The 23,125-nt window shown below is 31.0% G+C and overlaps 1 protein-coding gene across 1 annotated transcript in view; it reads left to right on the top strand.

Moving 5' to 3' along the window:
- Positions 1 to 23,125, top strand: part of LOC107449468 (dopamine D2-like receptor) — a 169,616-nt gene that overhangs the window by 126,514 nt on the left and 19,977 nt on the right. Inside the window, exon 3 of the mRNA XM_016064995.4 lies at positions 22,144 to 22,253. Within this exon, the coding sequence (XP_015920481.1) occupies positions 22,144 to 22,253 (110 nt within the window). The remainder of the gene's footprint in view (positions 1 to 22,143; positions 22,254 to 23,125) is intronic.

Genomic DNA, 23,125 nt, shown 5'->3' with positions numbered 1-23,125 from the left:
GATTGTGAAAGCTAATGGCATAATTTTTAAGGCTCATTCCAGTATTTTGAAAGTCTTAGGCGCGACGTTTGATTCAGTAAAATTTACATTTAGATCCATTTTCTGCCTAAACTTTCGCACTTAAACTCACTTTGTGTCAATTACAACTGAACAAAATTGGTAATTAAACTCATTAGAACGCAATTAGAATCAATTTAAATCTTCCCAGTGTGTCATTGTAATCTTAACCATGATAAATTTACTTATTTGAAGTCAAGAATATCGATGCCATTTGAAAACTAAACGTTGTCAACTATTGGAAACAAGAATTTGCCTTCAGAATGCTTAATTTTGCCTCTTAGTTTACGGCTTTTTAAATAATTACAGAAGTATAATACTAAAATTTAAACTATGCACTTTTTTTTTAAAAAAAAAGATCTATTTTTTATTAAACATGGGCCATTTTCCTACTAACTATTCTCAAACATTATAGTCGTATTAAGTTTATTAAAATAATACGTGTGAATCTGTAATTTCTGGCAAGAATTTCTGATATTTTTACATTTTTTCATGATGTTTGTCATAAAATATAATTAAGAATAAACCAAATACTGTTTGATTCTAGTTAGACTTTATATTAGTGTCTTAGATTTAAAGTAATAAAAGAGAAAATTTTAATGAAATTTTTATTCTTTTATTGGATATTGGAATCGATTGGAATTTTAACCATTATTTAATTGGAATTTTATTGGATATCAAATTTTTGACGAGTAAACAATTTCATAGAAAACAAGACACTTCTTCAATCATCTTCATTACGGCGAAAAATGTATAAATACATATGACAAATAAAAATTTCTATGAAGCCACGAAATTTTTATTCCGTATAAGAACGAAATTTTTATAAGTTTTATTAAGTTTGCATTGTTTTACATTTCAGTTATAAAAAAATAATCCACACACTCAGTTGGAATGAAAATAAAGTTTTCTAACGTTTGTTTCCTATTTGTGCCCTAAAAATAGTTTATTGCTATTTATGAACTGTAAAAATATTGAAAAAAAACTATAGAATAATTAGCTAAAAATATTTTTGTCGGCCAACAAAACTATGGAATTCATTATTATTTAATAGTTGGTTTTGAAATGAAAAAGAAAAAGACTTTCCAAGAAAATTATTACGGAACCAAATCATTTAACGACATAGTTGGTATAATGCACTAATCAAGTGATTCATTCACTAGTATATGCACTATCTACCAGTATGTATTTAGAAACCCATACATATCTTATTTAATTTTTATAACAGTTACTGAACAGCCGATTTTTGGGTTTACGGCTACTAATGCTCAACTCCGTAGCCTTGCTATTTTGAACCCAATCCAGAAAACGAGGAAACTCATGGATCAAGGGACGAAATTTGTTTCTACCAGCCGTCACTGATATTCGAACACGGTTCAGCTCATTAGAAGGCAAAAACTCTATTCTCTGAGCCACCACAGCTTATCCAAACATATCGATGAAGGGAGAGTTATAGTTTGTAGCTGTTTTTCTCTCGTTTTGTCTGGAACACGTAATTCAAACTCATGCCTGGAGTGCTCTGCCCAGAGCCCCGTGGCTACTGGCAACGCATGTGGATAAGTAGGAACATTGTGGCTTTATCTAATGGAATGTCCGCTTACCAAATCCTTCCACTTTAAACTATTAAAGCCAGAATTCCTCATAGCCTGGAAGAGATCTCTCTATAAGAATCCAAGGTTGAAGCAGAAGGCAACCAATCTAATTAATTTTCTAGAAGAATACTAAGAAACCATGAAAAATGACAAAATTATGCAATGGTGAAAACCAATCACTACTAAACTTGACCAATTTGCTCTAGATACTTTCTAATCAAAATGCCCTGACTAATAAAAAAAATCATTCTTTCTTCTTCTTTTTTTTCAATTTTTGTATTTTTTTTTTAAAATTTTATATTTCTTTTTATTTTTTTCTCTTTTTTGTTTCTATTTGCTATTTTTTCTCTTTTTTCAAGCTGTCTTGTCTTCTAACCTTAACCATTAACCGATAAATGCCTCTTTAGGGGCATAGGCTCGGAGTTAAGTGTTGGTGTGCGTGTATGCCCAGAGCCCCAACATGAATTGGATCGAAATCTTGCAGAGAGAGAGAGAGCTTTGATCTAATTTATTCTACCAACTGATGAACATTAGCTTGACTAACAAATGAGTGTTGAAATTTATTTTCTTATTAATTGTTGCAAACCGGGGGTGAACGCTGCCTTTACTTTTAGGTTTCATCATCATCTTTCTTAGGAGGGTGTAAATTCTATTCTGACTTTCCACGATATAAGATTTCTGTTTACAACATAATTTTCTATTCATTAAAAAGTTTCTTTTTCATAAATTGTTGAATTAAGGACCATTTTTATTACGATCTGAATAAAAATGGTTTTCATTCGTAAAAATCGTATAAGAGAGATCTTATAAGAGAGAAGATCTTTGCATGGTTATATTTTATAGTCTGACGTAACGGATATAAACTGCTCAGCGAGGGGAATTTAAGAATGATGCCACAATGCCCGTACGACGAAACTGTGTAATAGTGACAAATAAGAAATGTGTCATAACATCTGTATCACTAAACTACACACTAGGGGGTATTAAGAAATATGTCGCAACGTTTGGACCACTAAACTGGTCAGTAGAGCGAAATAAGAAACATGTCACTTACTAAAGCATCGTATTTCTTGTTTATAGTAATCCGTTTACAGGTTTTCTCTCTTCTATATGATGCTGTTTTGGGTAGGGCAGAAATCCCATTATCACTATACCAATATAAAATGGAATTCGCAGCTTGAAAGGTTATCGTCGTTGCTCTGGAAGTAACGTGAACTTTACTTTCTAAAATTGCCCCAACGTAGGATGCAAAGCACTGCAATCTGAATTAAAGTTAGTAGGTGGTGACATTGAATGAATTTGAATCAAGAATCTCAGTCCCAACGAGTAGAAACAGCCCCGACCCATAATTCCATAACAATTGATTCGGTAGATGTCGGTAAAATTTATTCGGTAGATATATATCAGCAGGTTAAAGAAATTTAAAAATGACACTTGAGCTTTTAAAAATTATTACTTTTTTTCTACATTTTATAATTGTTTTTTTCCCTGTTATCTACTTAAGATACTACGAAACCACTGTATCATTATACATATGTAGTTATATATCATAATATTAAGTAAATAATCGAAAGAAACTGAATTGGTAAAATATATCTTGATTCACACCTTTATTCACTTCTAAAAATCATAGTAGTAAGAACAAAAACAGTCGACATGTTTCGAATGGTTTAGAAATAGGCTCCCATTTTCACTACTTACCAGACGTAAATGTAAAGAAACGAAAATTATTTGAAATAAATAAACGTTGAGTTGCCAACGGAATATATATAAATAAAGGTGAGAAGCAAAGCTGGAGAAACCACAGAAGCCGAGAGAGAAAAAAGATAAAATTCAAAAAATTGTTTCCACCCCACCCTTACAAAAATTTAAGATATTTTTGAGGATTATTTGAAGTTATTTTGAGATGTTAAGGTTGATTCAAAGTATATTCAAAGTTGATTTCAAAACCAAATACGTATATTTGAGGTGGGAATAATTTCAACTGATCTAAACTAACATTATTTCTGAATCGTATATGAGATTGAGTTTGTGAGGTGTAAATGAGGTTGCAGTTGAGATTTATTAATCAGTTTATTTTTAGTGCAAAACATAACCTAATTTTCTACTTCTGGTGCAGTTTCTTACATGTATTCCCCTCTTAACAACCTCAAAAACATCTTTTTTTGTAAGGGTAGTTATATCAGCTCATCTTGATGCCACGGAATCTTGTTTTATTCATTTCAATACTGATTCACTTGTCAACGACATCAGTTCCTATCCAACTCTCCATGACGCGTGGAAATGCATTTTACCCTGAATTTTATTCTCTGTCACAGTGATTTTTCTTGCTCTTCTTTTCATTTTCTTTCTCTCTCGGCATCTGTGGTTTTTTTTAGTTTTGTTTCTCACCTTTATTTATCCTTTTTTCGTTGATAACTTAATGTTTTTTATTAATATTTTATATCATTTTTATTTATTTACTTTCACGTCCAGCAAGTCTTGAAAATGGGTGCCTATTTTTGAATCTCTTGAATATGTAGACTGTTTTATTTTTCCTCTCATATTTGCAAGTTTTTTAAATTTTCAATCAGGTTATATAGCATAATGATTTATTATTATAATCCTAAGCAATATCTGATAGTAAAGAATTAGTTAGATTGGTATACAAAATTTTTTATAAAAAAAATATTAACACTTTTCAGAAAAAAATAGGATTATTTTAGCATAAGAAATAATGTTCTCCTTGAAAATAATAATTTAATTATATTCTAATTAACGTTATAATGTTTGTTAAGATATTTTAAATGAGCAACATATTGAAAAAAATGAATAAATGGATATTTATAAAATATCGATAGAAGAAGATTCTTATATTAAACTTTCTTCTTTCTCTTAAAAAGAAGCTAAAAATATGGAAATCGAAACATACAATTCTTTACGGTTCCTATTTTCAATGTACTTTCCTTTAAATCAAACACACTTTCTTTCCTTAGTTTTCTTCTGGACTTTTAAAATATTTTGAAAATATATTGAAATGAAAATAGATACTTTTAAAATGAAATAATATACTCTATAGCATACAATACTCCATTTATTACCTTAATAACACGTATTTTAGAATATATAAATATAATACTTCAAATAATTATTTTTATACTAAATATGTTTTTTTAAATAGATATATCTCTTATCTTTTATTAGTTTTAAGACGTAGAAGTTCTTTTCTTTTACAAAGAGTCATAAATATTCAATATTTCAATTTTAAAATCATTTTCAGAACTTATATGCAAGCATTCTAGGAAGAAGTAATCATTATAAAATTTCCCAAAAGTTCCATATGGAATCAGGATTCAGACAAATCAATATGTTTAAATTTTCTCTTTTTGGATAGCCTTCAATTGCATAAAGAAAAATAAGTAAATTACCAGCTTTCGTCAAAACTCCCGGTATTTAAGCACGCAGTAATGTGTTGATTTTAAATGTCATCAACTGCTTGAATAATTGCGATCTTAATGGCCAATGCCCAACATAAACTTGCCATAAAGTGTTGAATAAACGTTAGAGGAAACCAAAGTGCGTCCCAACCATTGATTTTGATTGTTCTTTTCTTCGAAATATATGACATTCGTTCAGGATCGTGTGTTCTGACACACAAGAAATCAGGCAGGGGGGACGACGGTGCTGTTTATTAAGAGGACGCTATTTTGCGAAGAAAACAATACAATAAAAGAAAACAAGCAAATAAAATAAATTCAGACAAACCTAGATTGTCTGTGCAGTTTCAATCGCTTAAAAAATAAATTACAAAATTTAAAATGCAAAATTTATTGTTATTAGTAAATATCCACAACACGTTAAACTAAATTATCGCCTCATAATATGCTTTTATTTTCATATTTTCAGGTTTTTTTTGCAGTATTTGAAACTTTAGGACTTACTCTAGGTCCGCCGGAACTCACTTTTATCTATACTTTATATTTTAGATTAGTTATGAAGGATAATTTGAGATGAAAGGTTTCTCTTTCGGTATGGTGTCCTCTTTAGAAGTGTTTAGAATAATGGGAAAATATCAAATCCACTGATCGGACGTAGCGCACTGCAAGTAGTGAAACTACTATAGTGCGTAACTTTTTTTTAAAAAAAAAGTATAGTGCGATAGAAAAAGTTCGTAGCTACTCTTGGCAACTACTTTTAACGTTAGTTGAGTAAATATATACTTTTTCTAGCGCATTTAAATTTTCAAATTCGTATAAATCTTCGCGGTTCCATCAATGGATGCGATGAAAATGACCATGTGGCTGCAGCTGAGCTTTAACAGAGATTACGTATATGAAATCACATATAATTAATATTTAAACAAGCGATTTCGAAAAATAGATAATTAATCACTTTGCTCACTCTTTCACGCGCAAATGAACGGTCGTGAAATATTGATGTTATTTAAAAGAAGCAGAGCGTATTTTCTATGTACTTAATTTCTTAGAGGAAATAAAAGAGCAATATACAATTTAAAAGTTATTTGCTATTATTTGATAATTTCTCATTTCTTAAATTAAATATTTGCTGTCGTAAAAGGCATGAAAGTTAAAGGTTAAACGAACAAATTCAACAAAAAAAAATGTTTTGGAAAAACAAACTTGCTCTTGGAAACATGAATAAATATTTCTCAATTATTCTCCTGTATTTAATGATAGCCAATTTCTTATTCAAACCCATTTTGAACATAGGTGAAAATTAAGTTCTGCTGCAAAGTTCGTCGCCTTAAAGTAGAGAAACAATCCAAAGAAGTTTAGTCACTACAATTTAAAAAAAAGTAGTTGTATTTAACTACATTTGTCACAAAGTAGTAGTAGTTTTTTCGAAAAAATAATGCAGATTTTTCGACCACTGATCAAATCACACTAAAATCAGTGTTCTTATTGTTTTATGTTAAGGAATTTTTAAGGAACAAATTACTGGGGATAATTAATCAAAAAAGATTTAAACAAATAAGTGACGTAAAAAATTTGTTTGTATTACAAGTATGTCTATTAGAATAAGTGGCAAATAATCTATAATTTTATTAGTCATAATATAAAACACAATGAGTTTTGTTATAGTTATGCAAAATTTGAAGATATTCTTGAAAACAAATACAGTAAAGATCTTCTAAACAAGCCTCATTCATTGTTTATTAACAAAAGAGCAGGATCTTATTTTAAACCATCTTTTTTGCTGTGAAATAAATTGATAATTACTTTTTGAAGAAAAAGCTAAAAATAGTTTTAATACATTCGATCTAAATACATCACATTTTCGGGGTAATACATATTTGATCTTACGAAATAGGTTTATAAAATAAAATGAAAATTCTTTATTCGAAACATTATTTAAATTTAATCTTTTCATCATCTTGTTTACATTTACTGTAAAAATTGATTTAGATAGAAACGTTTAAATTGTTTGTTTTTTTACAATATAGCACTTTTTCTTGCATATATTAAATATTTACAATGATTTGAAGAGGCTTTGAGATTGCATATTTGTTTACATTCTGCTGCTTTAAAATTTAACGTATTTGTATAACATATTTGTTTTTTAAAATTTAATGAAATGTAATGCATTTGTATTATTAAAAGAAATGGGGAAGCAGTTTAATTTAAGAGCGTGTTTCATTTAAATTGATTTTAATAACATAAAGGATTCGTTTCATTCCAACTTTAAAAGCATGCATGAACAATATATAAATCAGTTTTAAAATATATATTTTTTAAGAAAATAAAAAATTTAGCTGTTGAGAACTGACTATACGAAATTTCTTAGTAAAAAAGTTTGTTCGTAGGTAATGTTATGATTTCGCAAATATTGATATCTCGGTATGATAGAAATTTTGCTCTACTTTTTTTGACAGAGCTAACTAAAAATTTAGTCCCTAAAATAAGTCATCAGCATAATGGTAGCCTCAGACCTCATCAGCCTTAAGGACTGTAACAAAAATAGTGTTGCTTCTGTTAGATTGGTAACACCCTGTAAGAGTCCAAAAATTCAGGATGGCATCAGCAAAAATTAAAAAGCTGCGCAACAAGCAGACAATTCGCGATCGCAACGCTCGAGTACGCCGTCTAGCGGGAGCCTGTAAATATCAGACATTAATTTATCACGTTTTCATTTAGTTCCATCGAAATCACTGACAGAATCAGACGCCATTTTTTAGCAGCTAATAAGAAACAAAGTTTCCCTAAGGAAAAGGCCGAAGAACTTGAAAAAAATCTCCAGAATATTAGTAAATCTTTCAGGAACAGAACACGCCAAACATTTGAAGAAAAATTCCTCAATTATTTTTAATTTCTATTATCAACAAACTTGCAACTGATGACTTCCGATTTCGGATACTGTTATAGATGTGTGTATTAAGGTAAAATGCATTTCTTCTGTCTTCAATTCATTACGAATTAAAGTGAAGTCAACATTGCTTTCGTCATTCCAGTGAATAAATATGAATTCAGAACATACAGAATTGTAATAGTTATAGCATATTCTTCTTCGTTATAGAATAGTATATATTTCTGTATCCATATAATTCGGAAAACAACAATAAAAAATTATCCAAGTTACTTGAAATCGTGCCATTTGTGCTGATTCTTAATTAATTTTAATCGTTTTCTTGGTAAGTATTTTTTAGTTTTGAAAGAATGAGTTCAACTAGAATTCAGCTATTCTGTTTTTAGCTACATATTCAAATTCATATCAATTATAAAATTTTGCTGTGTAGTATGTTATCTAAAACTAATGAAGGGTTAAACTATGTATCTATTATTTGAGAATAAAACTTTCAAACGAAAAACATTTCATTTTGGAATACTCCGGGAATTATAAATCAGGTAAGTGCAATGATTTTTACAATAAAAAATTTGCTTGTAAATATTTTTTTTTCATTTGATGATGGTTTTCTACAGAATGGTTTTTTACGTCTGATTAAGAACTATAAGAATAATAAAAAAAGAAACAATATGAAAGATTTTATTTCAATGTAATGAATTCTTAAAATCGTTTTTTTATCCTAAGAATTCTTTATTTTCCGCTTTTTAGTTTATAATTTTTTGATAAAAATTGTTCTCAAAATACTTTTTTTGAAAAATTAAATGGTATAACATTATGTGTTTATGTATACTTCTTGTATATTCCAATGCTTGAAGTAATATGATTCAGAAAAGTATGGAATAAAAATTCGGTACTTACGTATTAACGTCACCGCCGCTACAGATTTGGCGGTTTTTAAGTACCGCTAATCTACACTTAAAATTTTTGCGACAATTCATAAAATAAAACACTTTATTTAAAATCAAAATAGTCAATCGGATTTCGGTGGAAAATGAGCCGATATAGAGTTTAGCATAGATTCAAAACAATCATATCGCCATATGAACTCTGATAAATAAGATTCCAAATGAAATAACATTTCCAAAACGTACGTTTACCAAGATAAAGTTTTATGTTGTGGGAATTGGTACATTTTCGTTTCTTCGGTAAAATATTTCCCTCCTGAAAAAATGAAATTGCATCTTGTTTTGTTTTTGGCAAATCCCAAAGACGAATTTTTGTAGCACTAAAAATGGCGACAAAAAAGAATTGTTTTTTTTGGTTTTGTTTCGTCAGCATTCTTTATTTTACGTTTCTTAGTTTCTAAATAATGATTTTTATTGAAACGTGAAATTTTTTGATAAAAATTGTTGCCAGAAAATTTTGTTAACAAAATTAAATTTCATAAGATTATGAGGCTTATGTATACTTTTTGTTCATTTTAATTTTCGAAGTAATATGATTCTAAAGCTATAGAATGTAAAGTTTAAATGGGCCTTTCAAGTTATATCATTAAATTTAGTAAAACTATTTCTCGGGCATTAGGTTTTAACTCTTATAAGAATATACATATTTTTTTTCTGTTAATGTACAAATATTTTTCCGATATGTTTTGGATATTCTTTCTCTAATAAAAAGAGATACCATCTTGTTTTCGTTTGCATAAGAAAGAATATCAAGCATTTTTCTTTTTTAAATTTAATTAGCCACAATAAAGAAGGAACGTTGCAATGCTACGTGCTACATTAACGACGTCTCTAGAGTAACTGAATGACTGTTCATATAGAAATCGCAGGTATTAGTCTCATACAACAACGCCCCCTATAGTTCGTTGCGATCGCGAATAATTTCGGAACTTTTTAGAGTTGATGTGTCAAAAAATACAAAATACAAAATTGACCTCAAATAAAACTCAAAGGAGTTCGAATCAAATAATTAAAACTCTACTATTACGTTTAATATACAAGGAAGATTTATTAACTAAACAATAAAATTACAGCATCGCAGCTCCACAAAAAAAACAAATCTCTTACTCAAAAAACTATTATTTACATTCTAAACTTACCATGGCAACCACGAAAACTCTTCTGGTTACCGTCATCAAACTGATATATAATAAGTAAGTTATTTAACAAAAAATACGATGCGCATAAGCACATAATATTTCACAGATGTTTACATTCGACGATTTATTAGCGGTAAAAGACTTCGGTAAACCCGTTACTGGTAAGCATTGAACTTCGTTAAAAAGAAAGCCTACCTACTCTATATTGGAGAAAAAAGGGGAAAAGTTTTGACTATCATCCTGTATTGGTTGGTGATAAATGATTTGGATGGAAGGATTTGTACGGAATATCTTCTGATGGATGGAATGAATTTGAACTGAAGTGTTCTTGATAATCTTTAAACATGTTTTTTTAATGTTAATTTCATTGCCCAGTCTACCCTCTCCTGACGTTTCGTTGTAATTTTGAACTCAACCTGGAAGACAACGAAACTCTTGGATCGAGCATTGGGACAAACAAATTTATGGGGAGGATTTTTGAGGGCTAATATTTTGCGACTGATATTTGAGGAGGAACTCACGGGTAGACTCTATTTGAGGGTGCTCCTTGATTCTCGCCAAGTTGTGATCGCGATTGATCGCTAAGCTGGGCGAAGTTGAAACCCATTCGTGATTCTGAGTGGTTTAGATTTCAGCTTTATTTTTGAATGTTCAACGGTGCATGCAATTTCAGAGGTCCGTAAATTCTACGTTGGATACCGGCTGGCAACGTTACTTTTGAATCTGGTCAATAAGATCGAAGGTATGTGGGCAGTCATGAAAAGGGATTTAAGAAAAAAATGTCACCGCTAGTCCGGTATTACAGACGCCATTTTCGATTCGTATTTCGTCAAATTTAAGTGGCGATGGAGGTACACAGATTCTATTCATGACAAATTTAAACAGTATCTAACTGTTATTAGATAATTCTGTGCACCTAAATCTGAGAATATTCAAGCTTAATGAAGAAGTGGGTTGTTTTTTTCCTTTTCTTTCTGCGCCTACTCCATTAATTTTTGCTTCGATTCAAAATCCTTTTTATTGGGTTTATTAATTTTGCTTATATTGGTTTCATTGCAAGTTTTGGCCGATATTTTGTTTTTTTTTTCAATGTTTTATTGAAATATCATTATGTTTTGGCCACCATTCCTGTTACCACGGTGTTCCGCGCAAACAGGAATACCGCCAAACACAAGTCGCCAATTTCGCCAAGGGGCACCTTCAAGTATATTTTTCCCGAACTCACACACATTTGCCGTACATAGAAAGAAAAACTACAAAACCGTTGCATGTTTAGTCCGACGGCAAGAGGATCCGTCTATCACTGAGTATATTTTACGTCAGCATTGAAATCAGTGGTAGTTGGGAGCGAAATTCGTATCAACAAGCCACTGCTGGGATTCGAACCTGAATTACTTGATTAGGAGGTGAGCGATTTGTCTCTTGAGCCATTGCGGCTCTCTGTGATAGTTTAAAAGATTAAAATACGTTTTCATAATCAAAATATGATGACCTCTATCAAAATATGATGACCTATGAATTTTATAAATCTGTTTTGGATAGACAAAACCTAATATAAAATTAAAATAGCTAACATCTGCAATAATAATTAAATTTTTTTAAGTAATGTATATTTTGCTCAATATTCTTTAACAGAAGAATGAATATCTTTACAAAAATTTACTCTTATAAAGTGCTCATATTTATTTTTATAAAAAAAAAACTGAACGAAATTTAAAAAATAAAAGAATCATATAAAATTTGAAGAAATTTAGCGAAAAAAAGTATTGAAAAAGTTACTTGAGCTAATTTTGAAACTAAAAGCCTTTTACATAGACAAATTCCTGACAAAAAAAAAATCATCTGAAGTTACACTTTTTCATAAATGTGTAGGGAAAGTTCCCTTTAACAAGTAATGTAAGAGGTAATTTTTTCCGTCCAAAATTTTTTCTGTACTCGAGTATATACTTTGCAAGTGTATAAAACATGTTTAACGATCCCGAACATAATAATTCTTTATCAACTTTTCCCCCTGGTTTGAGAGATTTGTTCGATCTGTCTACAAAAAGCTATGGATGAGCAACAATAGTAATTCGAAAGCGTGGGGAGTCGAGGTTATAAAAACGATTCAGGATTTTTTTGGAGGGGGGAGGGACGATAGTTTTGGGAATGAGGGAACTTCGCTATCAGACGTTTTTTTTTTCTTTTTTTTCTCTCCACTTTTTCTAAAAAGTAGTATCTGAGGAAATAGACGTTTCAGTGGGAATCTATTACTTCCACTGAAGCGTTGGAAATTAAGGAAGCTATTGTCCTTTTGGTCTGTTACTTTTTCGAACCCATTGAATGAAAAATGACAAAGATAAGAACTTTTGTCATTGAATGAATGTTTTATTCAGCAAATCTGAGTTAGTGCCAGAAACACACTACTCTTTCCACTTGTCTGCTCTGTGTGAAACTATTATTTTTGTTTTCATTACGCATAAAGAGCTGAAGGCAATATAATTATGAGCCACGTTTTCGAAATGTTTCGAAGTACTTTTTTGAAAGAAAAGTAGTACAATGATCTCCATGTAAGCAGTGAAATATTATTGTGTATTGAGCTGTTATCAAGTAGATATTATAGAAACTCATGATGTCACTACCTGGAAACAACACTAATAATTAGTTTCTAGTAAAAAGTGGCTTGCCATTATATTGCTACAAGTTCTGCACAAAATGTTCCGTAATATACCCCCATAATAAGTATGCTCAGAATGCTTGTTAAAAACTAAATTTAAAAAAAAAATGCATTTTAGGAGACCTATATTAATATTTAACTGAGATTGAAATAAGAGCCTTACAGAAATCTGTCGAGTTACAATTGAGAAAAAAAGAAAGATAAAAAAACCAGTTTGATTGTCTGCTGAAATTTAGAAGAGGGATATTTATTATTACTTCCTTTATGTTTCCACAGTCAATCAAGCAGATTTTAATGTTTTTATTCACTCCTTCACTCCTTCCTCAGTGGTTGGTAGAATTTCAATAATGATTTTTTTTTCTTAAACATCAATATTTGCGATCCCTCTTTTTTATTCTCCTTTTATTTAATTTTTTTACTAGGATTTAAAATTGAACATTTTAAACAAAATCAAATATTTTAATAAATAAATTTTTGTTACCATTATCTGAAAAAAAAAACATGCAGTTAATGATGATAATAATTTTGAAAAATTTTCCAATTTTGGTTCTGTGGGTTCTGAATTGAAACGAAAGCACTAGATAAACATATTGAGTTTCAATTGAGAAAAATAAAATTAGTTTAATTGCTTGATAAAGCGGGGTTTTTTTTTAATCTCATTTCTGATTCCGCCTTCAATCAAGCAGATTTGGATATTTCCCTTCACTCCTTCCTCAGTAGTGGTGTAAAAATTTAGGTAGGGATTCTGTTTTTTTTCCCTTCTCTCTTGAGCATCAATTTGTTATCTCTGTTTTGCATTGTTCTTTTATTTAATTTTTTGAAAAGGTTCTAAAAAATATGGATTAAAAGTGGACATTCTGGAACATTTTGTATAAATCAAATTTTAACTCTTTGTAATATTTATCTAAAAATCGAAAAAAAAACATAGTTAATAACAATAATATTTTGAACCCCAAGTGCCCGCTATTAAAAAAAATACTTTTCTACCTCAAGTGTATTTTTTTACTCTTGTCAACATTAAAACAACCTCAAAAACACCATATTTTTTAATAGGGGTAATGCAACATGCGTAATTGAAGAAAAAAAGTGTGCGCTAAAGAAGTGCTCAGCAACTGCCTGGAAAGTAAAAAGCGAGCGCGCTAACCCCTGCATAATCCGGGGAAATGGTTTCATGAACGGCAAAAAAAAAAACATTATTTTAATGAGGAAAGGTGAAATTGTGTGTTTGTATGTGGTCATCAGATTCGTCTAATATTGAAGAGTTCTATTTTCTACAAAAATCATGTGATTTCGTAATGAAATGATTGTCAATAACAATTAAATACTGCTCAAAGATAGCTGAATGGCCAAAAAATTGGAGTTTTGTCGATAAAGCAATCTATTGTTGAAATGCAAGAGGGAAGGTAGAGATTGTTTGAAAATACATGCCATCGTCTGAATTGCCAATGAATGCCTGCAAACGGCTGATTATTGATTTTGTACCCTGTAATGTCAGCTCCACATTAAAGGCTTTTTTTATATATAATTTTTATTATTGATTTTAAAACAAACAATAGTATTTTAAACAATATTTCAGTAACTTTGCGAAAAAAAGGGATTCAATGATAGTATTTCCTCTATTGATTTCGTAGAAAATGCCGTGTAAGTTTATGTGTGGAATATACTAGGTTAGCTAGGTGCCCCGCAGTTTTGCAGGCAGTTTCGTACTTTTTTCATAAAAATTTTAGATGAGTGTTTTGCTTAAATGTGGTTAAATTTCGTTAATGTAGCTTTCAATTACCTTCAACAATCCGTAGATGGTTGCTGGGCGTGTTGGCTTGAAGCTTAGACTGAAAAAAAGGTCATACACTCTCCGAAATAAAACTCTCACTTTAGACGAAACAGAGTAATCCTTGAGCTATATTTCGTTAATTTTGAGAATAATTCCGTCACGATTGCACGTGATTTGTGACGAAATGCGAACTATCAAATATATAACGAAAATTTTTCTTTAACTTCAAACCTAATTGTAGTGCATTGTGGAATATTGTTAACTGAAATGAAGACTAGATGATTGAAAATAAAGTAACGAAGTAACCCGACTGGCCTTTATGGAGGTCAAGGAGTTGGTCTGTGTACTAGAAAGATCCCGGGATCGAATCTCGCTTCGGGCATGGATGTAATTTATATCTCTGCTCTATCTGTTTTTCTTGAGTTGTTAGACCTACATTGATTCACTTATCTGATTCCCACGATAAAGTAATTATTAGAAAAAGCTAGCCACTTTAGGCACTGCCAGTTTTCGTAATTAAAACTAGAACCGCTAATTGTTTCTTTAATTATGACGAAATTCGTTTCCTCATGGAAGTAAAGATAGTTATTTCATCACTTTGACAAAAAATTCTCTCAGTTCTTAGAGCAGGGAAAGTTTACATCAAAAACGAATAAAGTTTCGGAATATTTAAGTATCAATTTTTTACAATGTGTGATGACGTAAAATCGAATAACTTGAGTTGCTAATTCTTATTATAAAAACGAAAAGTTACGTGAACAAATGACTCCTAAACAATGCTCACAATATTGCTTCCCTCAACTATGAAAATGCCTTATTCTTTCATGTGTAACAAACTATTCATTAAAGATTTACACGATTATTTTGAAAGAAATACATATAATAACAAACACTTATTATTTTCTCCTAATTAAATAAGTTTTATTTAGTCATTGTTAATTATTACAGATTGGACATTCATTGCAATGCAAATTCAAGGCTTTGGTCAATTTTCTTTGATCTAGTGTAATCAAACGGTGGAAACGGGTTTCACTTGACTGTTTATTGGGCATTTGAACCAATTATTATAGGGTTCTCTTAACAAGTACCAACAGGGCACACAGTTTATGCAAACACGCAAACAATCATTCCGGCTTTGATTAGAATTTAGAGTTACCGCACGAATCAGTTGGCAAGGTTAATTAAGAGAAATGACCTATTGATTCCAACATTTCAGAGAATTTCAACACTACTTGGCGGTCATAAGCCGGTCTGCAAAAGCCATTTACATAAGGTCGGTAATAGATTCCGTGTTTGATTCTGGGAGTTTTAGTTGGCTCATAGCCTTACGGAGCCATTGAATAGATTTTAAGTCCTGCAGCCTTCTATGCTTGTTTTGAAAAATAAATTTGTACAAATTTTTTTCGGCTATGGAACCCTAAATGATCAACCTTTATTTCAGCGGGAACCTAACTTTAAAAATAAAGTACAAAAATTTTTTAATTAGAGGAATGGGGCCGTGGTGGCTCTGGGGATCGAGCGCTCGCTTCCCATTGAGGTGAACCAGGTTCAAATCCGAACCATGGCTGGTTGATACGAATTCTGCACCCAGCTCTCACCGACCACAGTACTCTGATGTGAAATATCCTCAGTGGTAGACGGATCATGGGTTAAGGTCTCCTTACCGTCAGGCTATCCATGGGACATTTTCGTGGTTTTCCTCTCCATATAACGCAAATTCGGTTTAGTTCCATCAAAAAGTCCTCCACGAAGGCAAATTTCTCTCCATACTTGATCCAGGAGTTCTCTTGTCTTCTGGATTGGGTTCATAATTGCAAGGCTAAGGAGTTGAAAATTAGTATCCATAAACCCAATATTGGGTCTGCTAAATAAGCGGAACAAAATAAAATTTATTGCGTTCACCTTGATTCATTTTTGGCATTAATTTTTCCATATTCAAAATGCTAAATGCCGGAAACTGCTATTATCTGTTCTTATAGCACAATAAATATAGCACGAAAATGATGAAACTCGGACATGAAAATTTCAAACCTGCAGTAAAAGGTAATAAGTTACATAAACTCTTGCATCGGTTTTTGGTGCGAGGAAAAGGATAAACTTGATATTTCACTTTCGTAAATAAATAATTGTTTTCGTTGTAATTTTTTACGCCGACTCAAATGAGGCCAATTCCGAGACAATCGGACTAATTGTTTAGAACTGATAAGAAATAAGTACCAAAAAATGCAACAAAAAAAATAATGTTTGTGCATCCAATAGTTTGATTTTGGCAAATGATTTTTTATGTATGTATTTTAACACATTGAATTGAATGAATCCAACCACGCATCAATTGGTTTAAGCTACGTATTTAGCTTTAGTGATTTAAGAAGATACAATCTTTTTATTATTATAAATCTTAAGTAGGTACTTTCTTTACATCGCACTAGAGCTGCGCAATGGACTATTGGCGACGGCCTGAGAAGCATCCTTGAGGATGATCCGATGACATGCCATCGCAATTTTGATCCACTGTAGAGGGGATGGCTCCCCTTTAGTAGCCTGACAACCTACTCGAGAAGTCGAACACTTTCCGGTTGAACAGTTTAACTAGGACCGATACCGCGGTCCCATGCTCAAACTGGCCAAAGTGGTCACCCACCAGCTAACTGACCATAGACAGTGATGTTTGACTTCGGTGTTCTACTAGGAGCCGTATCTCCACGATTAATCCACTGTGGGTCATTGATCTTAGGATATTGTATTGTCAGAATAACTGATGATAAACCCCGTGAAAGATTGCTCAACAGAAAAAATATTACCAACACATACTTATATAACTGGTATTATAAATCATTTGAAGATTAATCATTGATTATTGATATTCTTTTAGGAATTACCATAAGATCCTTTTTAAATCCACTTTGGATAAATTTTTTTGAGTGTTTTTAGTCTAGCTTATCAAATAATTAATATCCGGTTTAGTAGCGACAAATTATCATTAAGTGAACAAAATAGAATATTTTGTGTTCATCTTTGGCAGGCTTGTGGTATAAGTAACAATAACACAACCGGCTATTTCGGAAAGGCTATTTAACTATTAAATTACAAGTAAATATTATTCAAAAATGGCTCATCAATGTGAGGCACCATCTTTAAGATCTATTCCCAATTCAGCAAAATTTTAGTAATGTACCACCTTATTAAGAACTTTAAAAAAAGGAACGTGACACAAAAGTTTAAGCCACAACCCAAATAATCATTCCTTCATAAACAAGAAATATCTTTATGCCTTTTTAAGTTTGTTTTCAAAACTTCAATATCGACCTCATGGACTTAATTATAATTAGGAAATGGAATTCCTTTTATATAATGCAGTCATAAACTATTTTTTTCTTCCTCTGAATCTTATTATAGATTCCTCTGAATATTAGATTTAAATAAGCATAATTAAATGTTATTTATTTATTTTTATCTATCAAATGAAATGTTCCTAACGAATCGCCTTTACGTAATTAACAAAAAATGATTATGTTCGCCAAAAAAAGTAAATTTATTATTGTAATTTTTACCTAGATACTTTAGTTTATAGATTGTACTTAATTAGTGTACTAACTAGCAATATTTTTATTCCGTTGTTAACAATCATAGACTTAAATACAATTTTTTTAACTCCCAAATTCCGTTTTCCGAAGAATGGTAATTAAAGAGAATTTTGTTTCAATAATACTTTCGAAGAGAGGCTCATCCTTGCAATTAATTTTTTAAAAAAATCAGCGCAATTAAAAGTTTCGTGATGCAATATTTAATTTAAAATGTATTTTATATTTGAAAATAAATAAATTTTATTTAGTTTTAAAATCCAAATACTTTGGTTTATCACTTACTATGCATGGTTTGACCAAAACTTTTTTCCTTAATATGTATGTCCTAATTTAACAAAATCCCCCAAAAGTATTTTTGAAAAAGTTGTGTATCAAACTGTACTTTTTAATTTGCTTATAAGTTTATATCAAATTATGGCATTCCTATTTTATTTTATAATAAAATTTTGCTTTGTGTGCATTGAAATTTTTATTACTTTAGTTTTATATCCGTTTATTTTTGAATGCTTACTGTATTTAACATTTCATTTCAGTTTCGATATTATATGATAACAACGTTTTTTATAATTTAATCAATTTAATAAACTTTTGAACTGGCATAAACTCTTGATCTCTCTGTACCGAAACGAATTTCTTTAATAGTAATAAACTATTTCATTTTTTTGCTTTGCAAAAAGTGGGTACGGTATTACTCAATGCGAAAGCTATACGCATTCAGCTGAACTCGCATTTTTTAAAGCTCGTAAAATCAGCATGCAAAGTGAATTCGCTATGGAAATTATGAATAAGTTTTCTGCATTGACTGTTAATAATGAAAATTTGGAGACGAATTTAGAGTCCTCGATTACAGCACCTGTTACTCGATCTTACGCAATGAAATTGCCTACAATTAAATTAGATTCATTTAAAGTCGATATTAAGCAGTGGTGAAGTTCTTGGGAACAGCTTTAACTTTTATATGTATATACACAGCTTATCACATCAATAAGATCAACATCTACTTTCGGCGTCAACGTGAAATAACCAATCACAGAAGGCAGGTGGCAGCACATTACAGTGGAGTGTATATAAAGGATGTCCTAGGGCAGTGGTCGGCAAAGGGCGGCTCCAGAGCCGCATGCGCCTCTTTGGTTCCTTAAGTGCGGCTCTGGCACAAACATCCACGGAAGGCGCAATAATATTTTCCTTTAAAAAAAATTGGTAAGAAAAAAATTACATCTTATTTTGGTAAATTAATCCGAAGAGCTATTTCGGAATTTTAAGAACAAAGCAGATATTCTGAAAAGAACTAAAGAGGTACCATTGTCTGCCAAACCCATTAAAGATAGAGCAATTAAAATGTGTTCGAATATAACCACCCAGCATATCGAAGATCTGAAATTGGTTTCGGCTTTATCAATAGCAGTTGACGAGTCTTGTGTCATAAATGATACAGTGCAAGGTTTACTTTTTGTAAGATTTATGTCTCATTCAGGCCCTAAAAAAGAACTTTTAGGATTATTGCCACTCAAAGGTCAGACGCGTGGAGAAGATATCGCAAATGCTGTAATTGAGTGTATGGATAAACATCATATTCCTCTAGATAAAATTGTGTCGATTTCAACAGATGGGGTCAAAAGTATGACCGGCTTAAGAAAAGGGTTTGTTGCTATTTTGAAAGAAAAAATTAATCACGAAATACATGTTTACCATTGCATCATTCACCAAGAAGCGCTTTGTGCGCAAACATTTCCAGATGAAATTTGTAAAGTTATGGAATTAGTGATTACCATTATCAACGCAATTTTAGCTAAAGCTCTTAATCATCGCCAATTCCAAGAATTTTTATTTGAAATGGAGAGCGAGTATGCTGATCTTCTGCTTCATAACAAGGTACGTTGGTTATCAAGAGGGAACGTTTTAAAACGTTTCGCTTCCCTTTTTCCAGAAATTAAAGCATTTCTCCTTGAGAAGGGCGTTCACTATGCAGAACTAACAGACGATCAGTGGATCTAAAACTTTTATTTCATGGTAGACGTTACGTCTCATCTAAATCAGCTTAATCGTAAACTACAAGGGAAAGGAAACTTAATTTTTTCGATGTTAGAAGAAATAATAATATTCGATAACAAATTATCCGTTTTTGCTCAGGATTTTGAAAGGGAAACATTGTTTCACTTTCCGAGCCTGCTGAAGCATCGCCAAGAAAATTAATCCTCTATTGATAAACACCATTTTAAAACAATAATTTTAAATATGAGGGAAGCATTTCTCAGCAGGTTTCAGGAATTTAAAAAGGGCAGAGCAACTTTAGCATTTGTCAAAAATCCTCTTAATGCTACGATAACCGAGTTGAAATTTTCTTCTTTTGAAATTGACATTGGTAGCTTTAAATACAATTGCTGGATTTAAAAAACAAGGAGATGGCACTCTAAATTCGAACGTCTTTGTGTTGAATTGGAAGTACAGGAGAAGAAAAAATTTGATCTTAGTTCACAGCACAAGTGGTCTGCTTTGAATGACCTGGACAAGGAAGACATGATCATTTTCAACGCTTGGAATAGTATTCCTGACTCTTACGATCAGCTGAAAAAGCTCGCGTTTGCTGTTCTTTCCCTTTTCGGTTCTACATATATATGCGAACAATCTTTTCCAATCATGAACATTATCAAGAGTAATCTGAGAAGTCGTCTTATTGATGAGAACTTGGAATCATGCCTAAAATTAAAAACAACATGCAAACCTGACTTACTCAAACTTTCCAAGGAGATGCAAGCACATTGTTCGCATTAATAAATATTTATTAAGTATGAAATTTAGTTTTATTTAGTGTACTACTTATTTAGTATAATAAAAGCTTACTAGACAAGCAGATTTGGCTCCCAATTTTTTTTAGAATTGCTGTAATGTTCATATTTGGCTCTTTGACTAATAAGTTTGCCGACCACTGTCCTAGGGCATCGGAAAGCATTACAATCGCTGGCGTAATGCAGAAACGTAGCGATTTATAAGACGTCCGAAAGGGCATGATTATTGGCATTCGGGCCAAGGCTGGAAGCATTTCGGAAACGGCTAATTTTGTGAACTGTTCCCGTGCCGCCGTGGTAAAAGTATACCGTGCATGCAACTGACCGCATAGATGAACCAAGGAGTTACCGAGAGTAAACCTAATTGACTCTTTTCCTGCACGTCTCGCAGCGGTCCGCTCTGTCAAAGGTGGTCGCAGGTGGTTTTGACTGGTAGTCGCATTAATGTGACTGGACTGGGTACATATATTCTGCATATTACAATGTGTTTACATTATATTACTCCCTATGTTTAATACATGTGTTGTGTCATCAGATCTTTTATCTTAATTTTGTATCACACAACATAACAGCCAGTGATTGGCTGTTATGTTATCTGATATTGTCGACATACAAATCCAGAACCTAAGACAGTGTAAATCGCATGATCTAAACACTTCTGATGTTATAATATGATTATTTAGGAATTTCCTGAGAAACATGAAAAAATGTATTAGTATAGAAGTGTTTCCATTATTCTGTCCATCCCCTGTATCAATGTTTAGAGATTTTAAATATAATTTAAAATTGCGTTCTTAAAATCAGTGTAATACTACAGAATTTCTTTACAAATAGTAATTTCTGATGAACTATTAATAATAAAATAAATAGATTTTTTTAAATAAAGAAAATAATTCATCCGTTTACAAAATTTTGAAAATATTATTTTTTTGGATTTACTCAAATGGTGTTTTTCTTTTCAAAATGTACTGTCATAAGCCCTTTTTCTTTTATTGATTCTAAAGTCAGTAAATATTAAAAAAAAGAAAAAACAATTTCCAAATAATTCAATTTTGAACCATTAAATTTAATCTAATTTTTTTTTCACTTTTCCTCCCTATATTTACTTTTCAATATACACTATTTTCCTTGAAAGTTACCATATGATTTAAAACAGAATATAAATTTTAGTGTTGAATTAACGTCAACCGAAAGATCTAATATATTTATTTAACTGAGAATAATGAAAAAAAAACTTTTGTGTGCGTAAAGTATGATTTAATAAACTCTCACCTTCCATAAATAAACTGAGCAAACTTTTTCTCTCTCTAGGTTAATGTGGATTGGGAATTAAGTGAGACTCTGTGCGATTTCTACATTGCCTTAGATGTAACCTGCAGTACAGCCTCCATCTTTAATCTTGTTGCCATCAGTGTTGACAGGTAATAACTAAAAGAAAATATGACTGTTGGAGAAAAACAGATGATAAAGTAAATCAAAACAAAAATGAAAAGAGAGCAAATGGGATTTATTATATCCATTAACCTCGGCTAAAGAGCGGAACTATAATAGTTTTGGATTACTTCAAACGGCAAAAGAGAAGGAGAACGCGTTTATCAAATTATAGTCTCGTTCCTTTTTTCTTAATTCTTGAAAGTATGGAGTTTTCAAATTAATATCTTTAAGATTCGCGAGTCTTATTTCAAAATATAAAAAATATGTAAGGATATATTTTATACTTAGAATTTAGTTTTAGAAAAATTGTAGGTTTTATTCAGGAATAAAAGTTTAAAATTCGAAATTTGAAATCGAAACCTATAAAAAAACTTTATTTACAGAATCATATTCTCAAAGCAGTTTTTTTTCTCACTTTAAATAAGGTTTCTTTATAAAATAAAACAGCTTCGTTATAAATTTGAATATCGAACCATTTTAAAGTAAAAATGAGTAATTAGTGAAAAATATTAAAAGATATTAAAGAAAAATTTTGCCATCGTACTTTCTGAGAAAATTTTAGTTAATTTAGGGAACTAATTCTGCAAGATAATAATTATTATTTTAGTTGCAGTCCTCGAATAAAAGAAAAAAATGAGTAAAATGCTATAGCCTATATTCACGTTTTAACTTGTTTATAATCCATATTCCTCTTTGTTTGTTCAAATGTTAGTAAATTTCACATTCGTGACTTTTTTATCAACTATATTATAAAATTAGTATATAAATTTTGATCGAAATACAAACTTAGAAACCACGATCTGAATCAGAATGTTATAAAAAAGTGAACTAGTAAATTTGTTGGTGAAGTTTCTAAAGT

Source organism: Parasteatoda tepidariorum, chromosome 8 (assembly GCF_982258835.1).
Source record: "Parasteatoda tepidariorum strain Cologne lab strain chromosome 8, Ptep-v5.0, whole genome shotgun sequence".
Lineage (NCBI taxonomy): Eukaryota > Metazoa > Arthropoda > Arachnida > Araneae > Theridiidae > Parasteatoda > Parasteatoda tepidariorum.
Note: the sequence above shows the minus strand (reverse complement) of the source record. Positions and strands in the feature narration are given on the sequence as shown.